This window comes from Ranitomeya variabilis, chromosome 8 (assembly GCF_051348905.1).
Source record: "Ranitomeya variabilis isolate aRanVar5 chromosome 8, aRanVar5.hap1, whole genome shotgun sequence".
Classification (NCBI taxonomy): Eukaryota; Metazoa; Chordata; class Amphibia; order Anura; family Dendrobatidae; genus Ranitomeya; species Ranitomeya variabilis.
The window spans coordinates 207,131,271-207,151,749 of NC_135239.1; the positions used below are offsets into that span (position 1 = coordinate 207,131,271).

The 20,479-nt window shown below is 49.7% G+C and overlaps 1 protein-coding gene across 1 annotated transcript; it reads left to right on the forward strand.

Moving 5' to 3' along the window:
• The first annotated feature begins 305 nt into the window (after positions 1-305).
• RUVBL1 (RuvB like AAA ATPase 1) lies at positions 306-17,531 on the forward strand. The gene is made up of 11 exons (XM_077276567.1): positions 306-761; positions 7,439-7,525; positions 8,476-8,608; positions 13,072-13,223; positions 13,581-13,670; positions 13,860-14,009; positions 14,690-14,753; positions 14,870-15,068; positions 15,152-15,254; positions 16,421-16,512; positions 17,181-17,531. The coding sequence occupies exons 1-11, from the start codon at positions 621-623 to the stop codon at positions 17,338-17,340; spliced, it is 1,371 nt and encodes a 456-aa protein (XP_077132682.1). The 5' UTR covers positions 306-620; the 3' UTR covers positions 17,341-17,531.
• Positions 17,532-20,479: the final 2,948 nt, after the last annotated feature.

The window sequence follows — 20,479 nt, forward strand, 5'->3', positions numbered from 1 at the left end:
CAGTGAAAGAGGATCGGACCGGCCATGTAAAGGGATCGCTGGACTCGAATCTGAAAAAGCTACACGTGCATGTAAAGCGTTTGGGTGGAGAAATTCTGCTGACACATCCCCTTTAAATAAGGTTTATTTTTATATTTATTGTTCTTGAAACTTTTACTTTTTTAAAATGTTATTTCGTATTTCTTTCAGGACGGTCGGACTGGTTATACTATGTACACTGTATACACTGCACTGTCGCTGTGTGGCAGCATGTGGTGAATATGGAGGTCCCTGTATAAATGTCACAGGCCCAGACACAGCCAAGAACTGACAGTCGGTGCTTTGGTTCAGGCCGTTGTATACTGCAGGCCTCGTTGCTAAGGTCCGTTGAAGCCTGTAGCAACGGAAGCGGAAGTTGCTGACTGAAATTGCAGATTGGCAGTTTAATTGTCCAATCAGTGTGCGGAATCCAAGCCATAGCAACCAATCAGGACGCAGCATGTCGGTTCGGTGGGCGTTTCTTGCTGCGGCCTTGGTAACCGCATGGTAACCCGCTGTACGGGCGCACATTCCCGCGCACGCTGTGAGGAGCCGCACGCACTGACTCCAGCTCCGCCGTCCGCCCCTCCGGTACCGGCACCATGAAGATCGAGGAGGTGAAGAGCACCACGAAGACTCAGCGCATCGCCACCCACAGCCATGTCAAGGGCCTCGGCTTGGATGAGAGCGGGATGGCCAAGCAGGCGGCGGCCGGGCTGGTGGGGCAGGAGAACGGCCGGGAGGTGAGGCGCAGGGCTGGGCATGCGTGGCTCTGGTGGGACTACTGGTGCCAGCAGGCCCGGAGATCTGGGATGCTGCCGCATCATGTCTGCACGTGTTGTTCACCACTCTGCTTGCTGTCAGTGACTGGAGACCTGATTCTCCTCCAGCTGTAGCAGTCTGACTGCTGACTGTTTGCTACAATGTGTCAGTGCAGGGGAAATGATCGCACTGGATGCAGTTGTAACGGAACCGCTGCTGTTTTCAGCTTCTGGATGATTAAAAGGGAAATCAGTCTTCACTGACAGCAAGCGGAGGTCTGGACGGTAGAAAAGACCTGCAGCCGACCGTGTATGAGCTGTCGCTCCACTATGATAAAAGGGGCCCTCGCCCGTCCCCCGGCCTCACTGTTTTTGTTACTCACTCTCCCCAGGTCCACCTCTGAGTTGCCGCGGCTGCTCTTAGTGTCTGCAGCCAATCACTTAACTCAGTTTCTCACCCAGAGTTGACGGCACGAGCCGCTGAGGTCGCTGATTGGCTGCAGCGCTGTCGAAGTAACATGAGTGCTGCATACAATAACAGTAGCGGAGACTCAGCCCCGGACCTGGGAAGGTTGAGAAAAGCCCAGTCTGTTTGTAATCAATTTTTTTTTTTTTTTCTTTAAGTGGAATACCCCTTTAAGCAGAAAACTTTTAAGTTTGGGAATTCTAAGCATGTCCAATCTGCCGGCAAGGGCACTCTGGGACTAGTAGTTCTGTGGCATTCCTAATGATTAGTTCTCACTCACCACCGTATTATAACAATACATTGGATCGCACCTGGGTCAGTGTTGGTGTCGGTCTTTTACATGTCTGATTTTGTTTTGAGTCCAAGGAAAACAAATGCTGCATGTCTGAAACCATCAGACTGCGCTCAGATGACATCTGAGTGCAGTCTGATTTCCGCTCACTGAAAAGATGGAGAAATCCTGGTCATGAGTGGATTTTGTATAGTGAGTGGCTTGGGCTGGTCACAGAGTGGCCGGTTAGAAATGTAAAGGGGGTGACATACTTTCCAGCCTGGTCCCGCTGTGCTGTACGTGGGGGAGATGGTCCCAAGAGGGACCACCATAAATCCGATGGTGTAACAAGCGAAGGTGGTTGTACCAGTGACCTGAAATGCTGTAAGGGGGCAGTAAGACAAGGTAAAAGGGTACTCCTATCATAAGGTTGTGACCTATTACTAGTATGTACCGTCACCTTTGTTTGCTGGGGGTTGTGGTACCCCTGGGACGCCCACCTATCCTGAGGGTGAAGGAGCCACAATGCGCATTGGTGCTGGGGAATGCCGCTCACCTTATTCACTTCCATAGATCTCTGCTGCGGCTCCCCTGCACAGTGTGTGGCCAGAGGAAGACAGTAAAGGGGCTGCAGTGCTGAATCCCACCAGCTTTGTTAACCCTTCATTCTCAGGATCCCAATGTTTGCCGTCCGATCTCTGTGGAGCTGGAGTAGCTTCTCCATCTATAGATGACTGCAGATACTTGGTGCCCACACTAAGGGTACCGTCTCACAGTGGCACTTTGATCGCTACGACGGTACGATCCGTGACGTTCCAGCGACATCCATACGAATATCCCTGTGTCTGACACGCAGCAGCGATCAGGGACCCTGCTGAGAATCGTACGTCGTAGCAGATCGTTTGGAACTTTCTTTCGTCGTTGGATCTCCCGCTGTCATCGCTGGATCGTTGTGTGTGACAGCGATCCAGCGATGCGTTCGCTTGTAACCAGGGTAAACATCGGGTTACTAAGCGCAGGGCCGCGCTTAGTAACCCGATGTTTACCCTGGTTACCAGCGTAAAAGTAAAAAAAAAAAAAAAAAAACGTACATACTCACATTCCGGTGTCCTTGAGGTCCCTTGCCGTCTGCTTCCCGCACTGACTGATTGCCGGCCGTAAGGCAGTGGCACAGCACAGCGGTGACGTCACCGCTGTGCTCTGCTTTCACTTTACGGCGGCACTCAGTCAGTGCGGGAAGCAGACGGCAAGGAACCTGAAGGACACCGGAATGTGAGTATGTACTGTTTGTTTTTTCTTACTTTTACGCTGGTAACCATCGGGTTACTAAGCGCGGCCCTGCGCTTAGTAACCCGATGTTTACCCGGGGCCTTCGGCATCGTTGGTCGCTGGAGAGCTGTCTGTGTGACAGCTCCCCAGCGACCACACAACGACTTTCCAACGATCACGGCCAGGTCGTATCGCTGGTCTTGATCGTTGGAAAGTTGCAGAGTGTGACAGTACCCTAGGAGTCAGCAGGGACACAATGGCTACTGCCAGTAATTCATTTATGTGGGTTCCCTGCGCTGACATTTAGGATAGGGGTCCCGGGAGTCGGATCTGTGCCCCTCGTGATGGACATGAGTGAATTGATTGGTCCCAGCCCAGCGGCCACATCAGTGTACCTGCGAGCCGCCTCCTGTCCTCTGTTCATTATCCAGCTGGCCACGATGTTATAGTTGTCACGTGACTCGCTCGGCTAATCAGGAGAATGTGCTGAGGACGGAAGGTAGGTAGCGGCGGCCGCCCAGTACTGACCCGGAGCCTGCCATTTTATTCGCTAAGCTCTACTTATGGCATAACACATCCCAACTATATTTATTAATTTCTAGTTTATATAGTGCCAACATATTCTGTAGCGCTGTGCAGAGTCATCCCACACATTACACAAGCAATGGAAACCATCATTCCGCCCATTGCCTTTAATGGGTCAGTTTTGAGTCTAAGTGCTGACAGTCCATGGAAATCATTGGTGAGAATAGGCCCTAAAGCGGCTTTTACACTGAAGATAATTGAGTGAGTGCTGTTAACGCTCATTTCACGATTATCTTCCTGTGTAAACAGGTGGCTGATCACACAGTGAACGAGCAAAACCTCTTTCATCGGGTGAACTGATCTTTTCTGCAGCATAAAATATCCTCATTGTCGGCGGAGCATCGTCCGGTGTAATCAGAACTCGCGCTGCTGGGATCAGTGGCGGCCGGTGTGCACGGAGCGGTGATCCAGTATATATCTAGTAGAGATCGCTTAGTGAGCATCGTTTAGTGTGGTCTGCATTCAAACTGTCAGTGGTCAGTCCCTCTGATTTCCTGATCTCGGAGACACATACACTGGGGCCAATTAACCTACTAATTTGTTTCTTGGAGTGTGGGGGGAAGGGAGGAATCGCACCGCACACAGGGGAGCATATGGGCTCCAAGCCCCTGCCGGGTTCTACCCCAGGACCCCACCGTGTGTCCTCTGGATGTCCAGGAAGCTTCTCTGTGCCGCCATTGCCGCCTCATCCAGTGCAGAAGTGCGCGTCTCCGGAGTAACCCTTTAATTTTCTGTGCCCTGCTGTCTGCTGAGGTTTTCATACATCTCCTCCTCTGTAGACCCCCGGACTGACTTCTGGCTGTTTTGAATTCTCTGCTGCTTTGCATTACGACTCATAGATGGGTAAAAGGTCCTAAATCTTCCGCCAAGTAAATCCTTGGCTGTAGCTCCCCGCGCACCTGCAGCGGAGATTGCATGGCCCAGCGGCTCCCACCTGTCACTGCCGGCCTCCTGGATCGTACTTTGTAAACTCTGCAATCATTGACCGACTCGACTTGTTTGTGACGTTTTGCTCCGCATGGATCGGGTAGATTGTCCTCTTCTCGCTGCCGGCCTGGTTTTCATTTCGTGTGCCGTTTTTCAGATGTGCGCGACCACTGGCAGTGAAGCAGCGCGCAACTTGGAAAGTCCTCTGACGAGTCTGGTCCGTGGCGGCTGAGCGGGGAGGTTATCTGATGGCGGCAGAAAACGTGCCGTGATCCTGTGATTGCTGCTTTTATTTATAGACGCAGGATGAAAGCGGCACAGGCTCGTTCCAGGCGCACACAATTATACCGTAAATCTGCGGCCGGGGGGCACGGCGCACCATCGCTCCAAGGTTATCACTTCCAGTAAAGATTGACATTTTAGGCCGATTACAATATTGGATTCTGGAAATAGAATTTAATGGAAATATTCCTGAATTATTCTCCCTATATGGATTCTTGTGGAATTGCTGCAGAATTTTCCTTTTTCCAACTCGCGCTTTGATCCTTTTTGTTGAGTTTTCTTCGGTTGAACCGCTTTTTTAAAGTTTGCCCTAGCACCGCTCTTGCTGTGAGCGACACATTCATCTCTCTGCGGTCTTCAGCCCTTGGCATCGGTGCTGGCGCATGCGCAGATTCATCTCTCTGCGGTCTTCAGCCCTTGGCATCGGTGCTGGCGCATGCGCAGATTAATCTCTTCGGTCTTCAGCCCTTGGCATCGGTGCTGGCGCATGCACAGATTCATCTCTCTTCGATCTTCAGCCCTTGGCATCGGTGCTGGTGCATGCGCAGATTCATCTCTCTTCGATCTTCAGCCCTTGGCATCGGTGCTGGCGCATGCGTAGATTCATCTCTCTGCGGTCTTCAGCCCTTGGCATCGGTGCTGGCGCATGCGCAGATTCATCTCTCTTCGATCTTCAGCCCTTGGCATCGGTGCTGGTGCATGCGCAGATTCATCTCTCTTCGATCTTCAGCCCTTGGCATCGGTGCTGGCGCATGCGCAGATTCATCTCTCTGCGGTCTTCAGCCCTTGGCATCGGTGCTGGCGCATGCACAGATTCATCTCTCTTCGATCTTCAGCCCTTGGCATCGGTGCTGGTGCATGCGCAGATTCATCTCTCTTCGATCTTCAGCCCTTGGCATCGGTGCTGGCGCATGCGTAGATTCATCTCTCTGCGGTCTTCAGCCCTTGGCATCGGTGCTGGCGCATGCGCAGATTCATCTCTCTTCGATCTTCAGCCCTTGGCATCGGTGCTGGTGCATGCGCAGATTCATCTCTCTTCGATCTTCAGCCCTTGGCATCGGTGCTGGCGCATGCGCAGATTCATCTCTCTGCGGTCTTCAGCCCTTGGCATCGGTGCTGGCGCATGCACAGATTCATCTCTCTTCGATCTTCAGCCCTTGGCATCGGTGCTGGTGCATGCGCAGATTCATCTCTTCGATCTTCAGCCCTTGGCATCGGTGCTGGCGCATGCGTAGATTCATCTCTCTGCGGTCTTCAGCCCTTGGCATCGGTGCTGGCGCATGCGCAGATTCATCTCTCTTCGATCTTCAGCCCTTGGCATCGGTGCTGGTGCATGCGCAGATTCATCTCTCTTCGATCTTCAGCCCTTGGCATCGGTGCTGGCGCATGCGCAGATTCATCTCTCTGCGGTCTTCAGCCCTTGGCATCGGTGCTGGCGCATGCGCAGATTAATCTCTCTTCGGTCTTCAGCCCTTGGCATCGGTGCTGGCGCATGCACAGATTCATCTCTCTTCGATCTTCAGCCCTTGGCATCGGTGCTGGCGCATGCGCAGATTCATCTCTCTGCGGTCTTCAGCCCTTGGCATCGGTGCTGGCGCATGCGCAGATTAATCTCTCTTCGGTCTTCAGCCCTTGGCATCGGTGCTGGCGCATGCACAGATTCATCTCTCTTCGATCTTCAGCCCTTGGCATCGGTGCTGGCGCATGCGCAGATTCATCTCTCTGCGGTCTTCAGCCCTTGGCATCGGTGCTGGCGCATGCGCAGATTAATCTCTCTTCGGTCTTCAGCCCTTGGCATCGGTGCTGGCGCATGCACAGATTCATCTCTCTTCGATCTTCAGCCCTTGGCATCGGTGCTGGCGCATAAGCAGATTCAGACCTCGGCTCATTGAGTAAGTTCACATTGGGCGTTTTTGCTGCTTTTTTTTATTCTAATTTTCAGCTGCTTTTTACAGTACCAGCAAGGCCTATGAGATTTCAGAAATCTCATGCACACACATTTTTTATTTTTTTTTTGTCATCGGGATTTTGTGCTTTGCTGCTTTTTTTGGACATAGAGCAGGTCACTTCTATCAGCGTTTTTGCAAAAGCGCTTTTGGTGCATTTTTTTTTTTTTGGGGGGGGGGGGGGGCTAACGTGTCTCTTTGCCCATGCTAATGTCCATGACTTTTCTGCAGAAAAAAAGCTGCAAATAATATCTGCGTTTTTTCAGCGTTTTTTCAACACCCATTCTGCAAAAACGCAGATGTAATAATTTGCAGCTTTTTTTTCTGCAGAAAAGTCATGGACATTAGCATGGGCAAAGAGACACAAGTTACCCCCCCAAAAAAAACGGCAAAAAAATGCACCAAAAGCGCCTAAACCTGCGTTTTTGCCGCAGCTTCTTTGCTGCCAAGAAATCAGGTTTTGCTGCAAAAAAAAAAAAGAAAGCAAAAACTCCCTGTGTGAACTCACCCTGACGAGCCAAGATCTGTCTGCCCATGCTCCGCTCCCAGTCCCATTTTGCTTAAATGAATGTGCACAAGGACATCGCTATTGTGAACTTTAAGAAAGGCTCATACTAACACGGAGGGGCCATGGCAGAGCGGACAACCTCCCCCAGTGTGTATTGGCCATTCTCGGGTGATGCATCTCTGCTCCTATTTTCCCAAATCCTAGGGTAATAATGGACCCGGTTTGTATTGGAAACAGTCAGGGGCTGCATGATCGGGTTTAGTAGGCGTGATGATTCTGTGCCATTGATTTGCCAGACTTCTCCAAATGTTCCCATTTTTAGTCAACGTATTCCAGTCTCACTGTGTGTGTGTATAATAATATATATAATTTCATATGTTTTTTTTTTTTCTCTGCTAATTGCAGGCATGTGGCGTTATAGTAGAGTTGATTAAAAGCAAGAAAATGGCTGGCAGAGCCGTGCTGCTGGCCGGACCTCCTGGGACTGGCAAGGTAACGTGGATTTCACCTGCTTCCTATTTAGCCGTGGAGAATGTGAAGCGTGAAAATCAGAATGTTCCCGACCCGTGCGGCAGCTGGCAGTGCCCCGCCGTGTGCCCCCGCCTGCCAGAACCTTCCTCCTATCACCCGTAGTGAAATAATTCAGTATTTAGGGATCTAACGATACATCCTCTATAAAAATGGAAACCCAATAATGTCCTTTTATCAGGCTTAGAGGGTACAGAACCGGCTCCTATGGCCACACTCCCATAGCACGACCAGTGGGTACGAGTTACTAACTTTTGTTAATGGTAATCTGCCGTTTAAAGGGCCACTGTCACCCCCTCCAGCCGTTATAAACTAAAAGAGCCACCTTGTGCAGCAGTAATGCTGCATTCTAACAAGGTGGCTCTTTTAGTTTTTGGTGCAAGTATTCCCAAAATAAAGCGTTTTGAAACTTAGCCAAATTACCTGTCTCTAGCCAGGGAGGCGGGTCCTCCCTGGCTAGAGTGAGTGAGGACCCGCCTCCCTGGCTAGAGACAGGTAATTTGGCTAAGTTTCAAAACGCTTTATTTTGGGAGTACTCGCACCAAAAACTAAAAGAGCCACCTTGGTAGAATGCAGCATTACTGCTGCACAAGGTGGCTCTTTTAGTTTATAGCGGCTGGAGGGGGTGACAGTGGCCCTTTAAAGGGGCAGATTGTTTATTTGCTGTAGGTCTGATCACTAGGACCCCCAGCCACATCATGAACTGGGGGTCTGCAAGCCTCGCGTGAATTTGGCAGCATTGCACATGCTCAGACTCTGCCTCATTCATTGACCATCGAGCATGTGCACCACTTCTCCATTCAGACGAGGCGTTGCAGACCCCCTGTTCTCGGGATGGCTGGGGGTCAGACCCTCAGTAGTAAGCTATCCCCTGCCCACTTTGTCAAGTGACGGCCACCTTACTGTCTTTACAGACGGCTTTAGCTCTCGCCATCGCTCAGGAGTTGGGCAGCAAAGTTCCCTTCTGCCCCATGGTCGGGAGTGAGGTCTATTCCACCGAGATCAAGAAAACCGAAGTGTTGATGGAGAATTTCCGACGAGCGATTGGTAAGTGTCCGATGCTTATTCCTACCCAGAAGCATCCGACGTGCCCACTGTCCCTGCGGGGGGCCGGTAACTGCACCTGAACACCCCCGCCCCCTGCTGTCAGCAAGTGATATTAACCCCTTCACGATCGCTGATTGTAAATAGACATTTGCACTTGCTGGGCTTTGTACATTTCTCTATGGTCGGCGATCTTGCGGGGCTTGGGACCCCCAGAGTCCTGCAAGCTTTGGGATTTCGATGCAGTGCGATTAATCAGGTCCGGGTGTTGTTAACCCTTTATCTTCTAGATGCTGCTATCAATAGTGATCGTGGCATTTTAGACGTTTGCGAGATTAGTGGGCTCCTTTGCTCACCCCTCCGGCAGCCCCCTGACGTGCTTCATCCCTTCCCGATTACTGTACAGCCACATAATCGTTAGATAAATTTTGGTGCCATTTTTATCCATCTAAAATCTGGGGCTAAAACAAAATGTGGCAAAAATGTAATTTTTCTTCACTGCTCAATGGTTTAGAAGTCTGTGACACATATGTCAATATGATCACTGCAACCATAGATGAATTCGTCAAGAGGTGTAGTTTGTAAAATAGGGTCACATATGGGGGGTTCTGCTGTTCTTGCACCTAAGCGGCTTTTTCAGTGAGTCATGGCACCCTCAAACCATAACAGCAATATCTGCACTTTAATATGGTGCTCTTTCCCTTCTGAACTGTGCCTGAAAAGCATTTCCCGATTATATGTAGAGTATTTCCGCACACAGGAGAAATTGAGTAACAAACTGGACCATTATTTTCTCCTATTATCCCTTTTGAAAATTAAAGACTTTGGGCCAAAGCAACATTTGAATGGACAAATGGTAGTATTTCATTTATTCAGCCCAAAGTTCTTCAACTCTGTGAATCGCTTGAGTGTTAAAAAATACTCATTGCTTCAATATACTTCAATATGGGGGTCTGCTGATTCCCCCCCCCCCCCCCTTTTCAGGGGCTCTAATAATGTGACATGGTGTCTGAAACCCATTCCAACCAAAATGGTGTCCCTTCCGAGCCCTGCCGTGCACCCAAACAGTAGTTTTCCCCCCACGTATTGGGTATCTGTGTACTCAGGAGAAATTGCACAACAAATTGTATGGTCCATTTTCTCCTGTTACCCTTGTGAAAATTAAAAAATATGGGGCCAAGGAAACCTTTTCATAGGAAAATGTTTTTCATTTTTCACGGCTTCATTTTATAAAATTCTCGGAAGCACCTGTGAGTTCACTGTGTTCACTACACATCTAGATGAGTTCCTTGAGGTATCTAGTTTTCATTCATTTCATTGGACACATTCTGAGATGGATCGTCTGTTCTTTATCTCCTGTACAAAGAAGGGTAATGAGGTGCGAAACAGGACCTTTCACTTGGAGCAGATCCCTGACCGCCCCTACTAATGAGATCACGGGTGATCGAGCACTGAGCAGCGGAGGAAACAAATCTCCTGCCTTTAATCCCAGAGCCAAATAAAGCTTGACCTCTTATTGATTTTTATATAATATATATATTATTTTTTTTTTTTTGCAAAGAAAAGGGCCAGTCAACATTATCTAGTCTTTAAATTCCTGTCAAGTCAGGGGCAATGAGGGAGGGAACGCGGGAGCCGGCTCAGGAGCCGAAATGAAAAGAGAAGCGTCTGCAATATTTCCTTGATGTGATGAAGTTGCCTGTCAGGGATTTGGAAATTTGAACCAACAGATGAAACCTGTGTCATCCCTGTTGTCATTCCCCCAGATAACCGTCTGAGAGGTAAATCACGGCTAACAGCCGCGGCTTTTGTTACCGGGGAACATTCTTTAAATGTCAGCACACGGGAAGCTTCTAAACAAATATTGGATTTAGTGAAAGAGCGAGGAGGGGGCCGCATTGTGCCATTTTCAATTTCATACATGGATTGGGATTAGGGGCGAGATCCTAATAGGATTCTTTCTCCCTGCGTAAATTAATGTCTAATTCGGCAGCACCTTCACAACCTGGAACGTATTTAATTGCAGATGTTTCTACTGCTCGACTCCTCGCAAATCCAGCAAAGGCCCAGGGTAGACGTGGTGAGAAGAGCGTTGTCGTGGCCCCGGCATTGTACAGACGTTTCCACCACTAATATTGGGATTACGGCGGATTACATGATACAAACAATGACACCAGGATGTAGCGAAACACTACAGCGCTCTCCGTTACACCGCCGCACACTCATTGTGTCCTGTCCGTTACATGAATGGCTCTTAGAGACTGTGTGCCCGGTGTATACAGTCTGTAGAGGGGTACAGACACAAGTGTGACCAGTGGTGCCGTGATCACGAGGCCGTCAGTCTTATATCCATCGCTCATAACTATCTCCTTTTCATTCTTTCTATAATACTCGTCCGCCCCCTCTGGCTCGCACACTCTGTGGCTTGCCGCCTCTGGTCCGCATTCTCTTTGGCTTGCCCCCCCCCTTCCCCTCTGGCACGTGCCCTTATTGGCTAAATCCCCACCCCCCTGGCCCTCGCACTCTTTGGATCCCTCTGGCACGTGCGCTGTTTGGATTTCCCCCCCTTTACCTCTGGCTTGTGTGCTCTTTGGATCCCCCTGGCCCGTACGCTCTTTGGCTCCCCCCTTTCCTTCCGGCTAGTGAGCGCTTTGGATCCCTCTGGCCCCCGCGCTCTTTGGCTTGCACCCCCCCCCCCCTTCCCTCTGGCTAGTGCGCTCTTTGGCCTGCATTCTCTTTGGCTTGCCCCCTTCCCCCTGTCTAGTATTCTCTTTGGATCCCTCTGGCCCGCACACTCTTTGGCTTGCCCCCCTTCCCTCTGGCACACACTCTTTGGCTCGGCCCTCCTCTCTGGCTAGTGCGGTCTTTGGATCCCTCTGGCCCGCGCACTCTTTGGCTTGCACCCCCCCTTCCCTCTGGCTAGTGCGCTCTTTGGATCCCTCTGGCCTGCACACTCTTTGGCTTGCCCCCTTCCCTCTGGCTAGTATTCTCTTTGGATCCCTCTGGCCCGCACACTCTTTGGCTTGCCCCCCTTCCCTCTGGCGCACACTCTTTGGCTCGGCCCTCCTCTCTGGCTAGTGCGCTCTTTGGATCCCTCTGGCCCGCACACTCTTTGGCTTGCCCCCCTTCCCTCTGGCGCACACTCTTTGGCTCGGCCCTCCTCTCTGGCTAGTGCGCTCTTTGGATCCCTCTGGCCCGCACACTCTTTGGCTTGCCCCCTTCCCTCTGGCTAGTATTCTCTTTGGATCCCTCTGGCCCGCACACTCTTTGGCTTGCCCCCCTTCCCTCTGGCGCACACTCTTTGGCTCGGCCCTCCTCTCTGGCTAGTGCGCTCTTTGGATCCCTCTGGCCTGCACACTCTTTGGCTTGCCCCCCTTCCCTCTGGCTAGTGCGCTCTTTGGATCCCTCTGGCCCGTGTGCTCTTTGGCTTGCTCCCCCCCCCCTTTCCATCCGGCTTGTGTGCTCTTTGGCTCACTCTGGCACACTCTTTGGCTTGGCCCTCCTTTCTGGCTTGCTCCCTCTTTGGCACAGCCCCCTCTTTGGCACAGCCCCCTTCCCCGGCTCGTGCCCTCTTTGGCTCGCGCCCTTTCACTTTTCACTCTCGCTCTTTCATTCACCATCATTGATCTTTAGTGAGAGCGAGCCAGAGTGAGCGAGAGATCATTCATGATCTGTATGGAGAGCGATTGATTGCGAGCTGGAGCGGCCGAGCCACAGATTGCTGTTTTCCTTGTATCTGTTGCTTTTTTCTCGTCTCCTTTTTCTCGCGGTTTCTCCATCGGTTTTCCTTTATGACCGGCCATTATTGCTGATTATTGGGGATTTTTCCTAATCTGATCTCTCTGGCGGTTTCCTCGTTGCACCGTCCCCTGCAGGATGTATAATAGCGGTGAATAACGCCGCGGTCCCTCCGATGTTTGGCCGGCGCGGTGGGGCGTTTGTCTTTCCTAATGTTGAACAAATCTGAATTTCTCTGCTTCATGCATGGATTATTACTTTCCCTGAAATAGGAGTGATATTTTCTTTTCTACAAGGGCAACAGAAAACCGTTTTTGCCGGTGATTTAGCCGGCGTTCACTGCTGTCTGCTGGAGGAGGGCGGCCGCGATCTTATTCAGCCTCAGACGTTTTACAGCCGTCGTAACTCAGTGGTGTTCTGGGGAAGACTCGTTATCGGGTTTGTCTAAACTCGTCCAATAAACCAGCGCTCAGATTGAGGCGTGAAAATGGGGAAATTTAACTCCATGAATGCCTGGGGGTGTAAGCTTTGGGTCATCGACACAGGGTCTGATATGTGGCGGTGTAGTGGCCATTGTCTGGAGTCTAAGGTTGTCAGAAGCTGACCACCGGGCACAGGCTATTGCATCATTTCCCCAATACTTTACACTGCTGCTTCACTTTTTTTTTTCCTTTTCGGTAATTTAAAAGCCAATCATTAAATATTTCAATTTATTTATTTTTACCCAGGTCTTCGAATCCGGGAAACGAAGGAAGTGTATGAAGGAGAAGTGACAGAGTTAACCCCGTGTGAGACCGAGAATCCAATGGGAGGCTATGGCAAAACGATCAGCCACGTTATTATAGGCCTAAAAACCGCCAAAGGCACCAAACAGTTAAAGGTGCGTTATCTTTTTCCTGACAGAGTTAAAGGTGCATAGACACCTGTCTATAAGGGACAAACTTACTGCGTCATGACTAGAAGATTCGTAAGTGGCGCGCTCTTATATCCCTCTTTTAACTGTCTCTTTTTTTTTTTTTTTTGATTCTGATTTTCTTTCTATAATGCGCGCCCGCACTCTTCCCGGTCGCGCACCCCCCGGCCCTTTCCCCGTCGCGCGCTCCCGCACTCTTCCTTCCGGTCCCATGGCCGCTGCATATAGACTGGTATTTCTGTCTCAGCCGGAAATGGTCATGTTGGGAGTGATACCCTATCTTATATGCCTATATTATTTGTCTGCGCCTCGTCTCCTCTTCAGCTGGATCCCAGCATCTACGAGAGTTTACAGAAGGAGCGGGTGGAAGTCGGGGACGTCATCTACATCGAAGCAAACAGCGGCGCAGTAAAGGTGAGTCCTGCGGGTTGGAACGTCTCATGTATGAATCTCAATACATTCCTTTTAATGCTTTCAGCAGAAGTAGAATTGGGCAGCGAGCCCCCTTTGCTGTCAGCGGCCTGTCAGGCAGGGATTTGGCAGCCGCCCTCGCCGCACACCTGCTTCCCTTTCACTACCTCTGATTCTGTCCCCACCGTACAGAGACAGGGCAGGTGCGACACCTACGCCACGGAGTTTGACCTTGAAGCGGAGGAGTACGTGCCTTTGCCAAAAGGTGACGTCCACAAGAAGAAAGAAGTGATTCAGGACGTCACGTTACACGATCTGGATGTCGCCAATGCAAGACCTCAGGTTGGTTAGGGATGCGAGAGACGTCGATTCATTGAATTATTTTATTTCTTGGGGGATTATTTTGTAAATGTGATTGGTCGGGGCTGCAGTAAAGTTTAGGTTCATGGATGAATAAATTGCATAATTTCTAATATATTAAAAAGACCCGGCGGTGCAGGCAGATAAAATACTCTTAGTTAAAGGATTTTGTTTTTATCTAGGCTTGCTGCGCAGGTAAGTGTGATCTGTTGTTCTCTGTTATCAGCCACCTTGGACTTACAACTGTAAAAATGAGTCAATTAACCTCCAGAAACCTTTTTCAGTAGTGTCAGCGGCTCATGTGATGACTTTTTAACTTCCAGTCACATTCGATGGCTCTTTTAAGGAACGTCCACACAGAAATTTTCCACTACAGAACAAACATCGAGGATGAGTTTCAGAAATCTAGTCTAGATATTGCATAAATTGATGCGAGCTGTAACTTTTACATGCAATGCAAAAGGTATCCGTAGCTTTTATGCAGTGTCGTCCGCACCATTTTCTGTGGATTTCAGTCCCGTGTTGGTTGCAACGTTGCACTTCTACAGGAAACGCATCAATTCCATTGCACATAGTAAATTGTCATTAAATGCAAAGTATCAGCTGCCGATCAATCAGGTCACTGGATCTTTCTGCTCAAATTTTCTATTATTCCTTTAAAGGGAGGACAGGACATTCTGTCCATGATGGGTCAACTGATGAAGCCGAAGAAAACTGAAATCACAGGTCCGTCTCCTGAGAATTTGGGATGAACTTGTTGAGTTGCTTGTTCTGGGATCGATCTGTTTGGCAGCGGAAGCATATACCTTTCTTATTTATTTTTTTTATTTTTGTTTTCCCAGATAAGCTGAGAGGTGAAATCAATAAAGTGGTGAATAAATACATTGACCAGGGCATCGCTGAGTTGGTGCCAGGAGTCCTGTTCATTGATGAAGTTCACATGCTGGACATCGAGTGTTTCACGTATCTCCACCGGGCGCTGGAATCGTCCCTCGCCCCCATCGTCATCTTCGCTACTAACCGAGGCAACTGCGTCATTAGGTACTGAAGGGCTCCTGGCGCTTGAAATCATCGTGTTTGCAGCGTAGAGACTTTAATATGTCTAATACTATGATTGATCTCAGGGGTACGGAAGACGTGGTCTCCCCTCATGGCATCCCCCTGGATCTGCTGGACAGAGTGATGATTATCCGCACCATGCTCTACACTCCTCAGGAAATGAAGCAGGTGAGACGGATGGGCACACATTGCTTGTAGGATGGGTTATATCCCCTGTAGGGTTTCTAGAATAGGGCAGCTGCAGAAATTTGCATCGAGTCCGTACACCTTTGTTCATCTGTATTATCTCTCCGGGAGCACCTGTAGGATATCGTCGAGGGCAGTGAAGTCCTCTCCATCCTCGCAGGTTCCCGGATCACTTGTTTCCCTGGAGGATTTATGCAATTCTCCAATGTAAAGTGGCTCAGCACAAGAACTTCACTTGGAGCCTTTTCAGTAAATGAATGCAGAAATGGCGAATAAATGTCAGGTCTCGTCCAGGTTTCCAGAGCGCTCGCGCACCATCTACTTGTTGTGCCTTCCCAATTGTAATTTCGGCAGGCGCCTCCTGCTATCTTGTGTACAGAGCTGCCAAAGTGAAAAATACCTGTATTATATGAGACTTGCTATCTCAGCAGTACGAGACACAATACCATTATCCCGAGTCTCCCCCTTATCACTCAGCCGGGAGGAGCGGCGCCAGCGCCACGCTTATGTGCAGGGCCTCCGCACTGTCTGCAACACCCCACATCCTTTATTTTTTTTCTAAAAATGTGTCATATTCACCTTAAACGTAAAGTTTTTAATTCATATTTGTCACATTAGTGACATCATGAAGCACGGCAGCGGAGGTAGGTAAAAAACACACACTGGCTGAAAGTTTCTGCTTGGCATAAATCATGGATGCGGCCGATTCTCTGTCCTGCTGCGTATGAGATTGAGGGATCTCGTGCCCAGATTGTTCTATTCACAGCCAGTGCGGGTTGTGATCCAAGCAGTGAAATGTGCAGTTTTTTTTGCAGCAATTTTACTGGTGGTCCACAGCAAAAGATGCCATTTCGCCCCTCTGCTACATCCTCCATTGGGGTCTGTTTGTTGCAGCAGCCGTACATGATGCAGTTCATACTCCTTAGAGACAATCCAGCCAAAAAGCGACTAAGTCCCTGTTCATACTTCTGCAGGGGGTCTCTGTTTAGCTTCATTGCCATAAAAAATACCAAGAAGGTGACTGAAATGAGTGGGGGTCCATCAATATCAGCGTGGACCCTTCAGAAGGTCTTTTCTCCATTGTAAATGATTGTGAAATACTGACACGTGTGAAAAGCCCCCGACATGGTGTCTAATTTGACCTTCAGATTATAAAGATCCGCGCTCAGACCGAAGGGATTAACATCAGCGAGGAAGCCTTAAATCACCTGGGAGAGATCGGCACCAAGACGACGTTAAGGTAAATGATGCGGAGGCTCCGACGCTCGTTCTTCTCACCTCCGAGAGGGCACGAAAGGACGGAGCAGCTGAGTAACGTCCACGCCGGACCTCACCGCTCAGGTAGATCGATGTCCGCTGTCGGGTATCTCTACAGCCCAGGTGCGTCACCCTCCACATCTGATGGCATCCAGGCCGCCAAGTCATTCCTTACTTCCAGGAACAGAAAGGCAACATCTTGGGTTCTCTCTGAAATGCTGTTCTTTTCTTTCTCCGTTACCTTTTGTAAATCTAACATGTTTTCGCCAATTCAGGCCAGTTTAAGAGCTCGTGGATTAGGATAACAGAGCTGCTTGCTTCTAGCGCCACCCCTATCTACAGGTTCTGTCTGGTATTGCGCCTCTTCTCAATTGAAGTGAGTTAAGCCGAGCTGCAGTACCGCACACAACCTGTACACAGGCGTGGCGCTGTTTTTTGTAAGAAAGCAGCCAATAAGAATTTATTTAAAGCCTAAGTTCACCATTCAGTGACATTACTGTGTTACCATTGGGGGGGGGGGGGGGTGTCTGACACCGTCAGCCATGACTGAGGGACACTCAGTAATATGGTAACGCCCAGTTGTCAGTTTAGAGGACCTGCCTTCATGACTATCCCCTGCTCAGATCCCCCTCCATGTCTGTGCCCGGACAGGTACTCCGTGCAGCTGCTGACCCCCGCAAACCTCCTCGCCAAAATCAACGGCAAAGACGGCATCGAAAAAGAGCACGTGGAGGAAATCAACGAGCTGTTCTACGACGCGAAGTCCTCCGCTAAGATCTTGGCCGAGCAGCAGGAGAAGTATATGAAGTGAGCGCGCGCCGGAGACGCAACCCATGTGATTCTTCATTTTTATTTTCTCCCTCAATCTGTGACTTACTGAACTGAAAAGCTCCCAGCGATGACGATGAACCTCGGGGGCGGCGCTGCCCCCTGTTCCGGGGCTGGAGAATGCACATATTTAATTTGTGATTTATGAATGTTTTATATTGAAGCATAAAATGGAAAAAAAAACAACTTAACCCCTCCCTCCTTGCTTTGTTGCTATTTGCGGAGACAAATAGATGGCACGGAACGGGTGAGAGACGGAGCCGCACTGCTCAGAGTTTATTCCCCGACACCTGTGCAATTATCAAATCCATCTCCGCAGTGACGTTTTTACAACCAAACGGCCGAGGATGGTAAGAAGCTCCCGATTCATTATGTGCGGGAAGCCGGAAAAGGACGTATTCGTTACATCTTATCAGGGTGACACCTAATCTAGCAACAATTACAGCAGACACATAGATTCTGAAATTTCAATTTCAGAGAAGTAAAAAAAAATGTTTAAGATGGTGGCGGAGGGAGGGAGCGACGGCCGGTGAGGTTTTTGCATACGGTAAGTGACACCGCAGCTTATATAGGGGTATAAATATATACATTACCCTCCACTGGGGGGCGCAGCCACATGAAGAAGCTGCGTCATTTGTGAATGGAGGAGAATATCTGCAGCTTCTTCTTCATCCTAAACCCACCTGCTAGGAAAAAGCCCGTAGACAAGAGGTCCATTCACACTACGTGATGCTTAGCGTTAAATGCCGTCTGGTAACCTACATGCCGCTCTATGGCCGGTGTGAACAGGCTAGAGTGCTGCAGACTCGTGATGAGCTCTCAGGCCATGTGCACACGTTGCGGATTTTGCTGCAGATCAGCGGATTTGCAGCTGTTTTCCATGCTTTGTACGGTATCATGTAAACCTATGGAAAACCAAATCCGCAGTGCCCATGATGCAGAAAATACATGGCAGAAACGCTGTTGTATTTTCTGCAGCATGTCGATTATTTGTGCGGATTCTGCAGCGGTTTACACCTGCTCCATAATAGGAATCCACACAAAACCCGCAGTAATTCCGCGGTAAATGTGCGTTTTACCTGCGGATTTTGGAAAATCCGCACACGATTCCACAACGTGGGCACATAGCCTCATAGATCTGTAATGGGGCGCACCGGCGACCACGGTTCTCGGCAGCACAGGTTCTGGTTACAATTTATGCGCTGCCAAGAACATTATTTTTGCACACAAAATTATGTCTTGCTCTTTCGTCAGTGAGCGTCAGCCTCTTTCTACTTTACGATTAACATGAAATGCGCGTTAACGATAATTGTGCAGTGTAAATAATGGACCTTTAGTGGCAGCCTAAAAAAAATAAAAAAAATCTCATGGTAAGAATTGAGGTTCCTGGAGTATCGCCCATAATGGGTGCGTCTCATCATGTAAGGCTGAATTCTGGTCTGGCTTATACGCATTGGTGTAGGTTCTCTGAGCCGTGCCGAAGGGGTCTGACTGCTGGAGACCTGGAAATGGGTGGTGGTCCGAGACGCTGTGCTGGGACCATTGTCAGTGCGCTCTAATGGCGGCATGAGTTACTATCGGGGGCCCATGTAAATGAAGGGTCGCGCCGCCTCTCCTGGTCTGACCGCTGGAGACCTGGAAATGGGTGGTGGTCCGAGATGCGGTGTTCGGACCATCATCCGTGCGCTCTAATGGCGGCATGAGTTACTATCGGGGGCCCATGTAAATGAAGGGTCGCGCCACCTCTCCTGGTTTATAGCCTGATCGCTGACGTCAGTCGCGCTCTGATCCGGCAGGTAAATGCACATCGAGGCGTGTGACTGACAGCCGGGTTTATGATCGGGTCGGCTCATGGAAAACTCATGACAAATGAAAAAATTCTTAGACTTAAGTGTGAGTTGAACCCTAGTGCCCGGCATCCGTAATATCCAGAGTAATAGGAGAAAATGAGGCAATACAATTCTGCTAATCTGGCATCCAATAATCCACAATGTCTGATGTTTCCAGCATAGCCCTGCAATATAATGTGGAAATCCACAACTCATTAGGGAATGACCGCACTGCCCGTTCTTGTGAGGCCGCCTGCTCATCCACAAAACCTGGTACCGCGGCATTTACACTCTAATGCAAATTTCTCCCAAAGAAATAGACCCAAATTCTCCATCATTTACCTTCCCGCCGTTCATCACTAGCACTGAACCTGACGCCGACGCGAATACTAAACGCCAAAATTAAACTGTTACTTGTGACACCCCCCCACTGCGATCACAGTCGGGGGGCCGCGATAAAATGAACACATAAATAAGTATAATAAAGCGCCTTTCTGGAGCCGCCGCTGCGCCAGAGAAGACTGGGGGGGGGGATCGCTGGTATTGATGGTACTGTCACTTGGCTGGTTTCAACTTTTTGATTAATGGTCTTCAAAAACTTTTCTCCGGTTCCCATCGGCTTCCTTATTACCTATGTATCTTTTCATCAGCACAAAGAATGGAGGAAAAAAAAATGTCTGCGGAGGGGCCTGGATTCTAACAGGTAATAATTCCAGGTGGCGGCTGGAGACGCTCTTTCTTCTTATATTAACGCCTTGATCACCGACGCGCGTTCGCGTCCTCTGTGGATGGATGGGCCGGCACTTTGTGCTCGGCTCCCGATGGGGTTAATCATATCTGCCTTGACTTGAACTTGAAGCCCCGAGTGGGTACAATTTCTCACGGCTAGACAGCACGATTAATTCCTGTTGCCCTCAGAGGGTCCTGGCGGAGCAGGAGACGTCCAGCTGGCCCGCGGCTGATAAGATGTACCTTTTGATTCAGTCCTCCTTTGATTGGTCTTATGTCACCCACAATAGCTTTCAGCGTTTGGGACCTCTCGCCTGACTGACTGATCTATCTATCCGCAGCCTTCTGTTCTCCATTACCGCCGGCTACCCCACCTCCATCCCTGTCTGCCGGCCCTTGGCATTCTACCTTCACCGCCGGCGCGCACCTTGTCCATTTAAAATCCCGCAACCCTCGTCGATCCATCCAAATCCCCACCCCCCACCCTTTCCTTATTTTCCCCTCCGCCACCACATCTAATGGAAATCCACTTTAATAAAATCCATCTGCCAGCGCTTCTTCTCC

Bases quoted from the DNA above. Each gene is read 5' to 3' on its own strand.
- RUVBL1 (XM_077276567.1), top strand. From the start codon at position 621: ATGAAGATCGAGGAGGTGAAGAGCACCACGAAGACTCAGCGCATCGCC. The intron at 15,069-15,151 runs GTACTGAAGGGC...GATTGATCTCAG, and splicing joins CGAGGCAACTGCGTCATTAG to GGGTACGGAAGACGTGGTCT. The intron at 16,513-17,180 runs GTAAATGATGCG...GTGCCCGGACAG, and splicing joins GGCACCAAGACGACGTTAAG to GTACTCCGTGCAGCTGCTGA.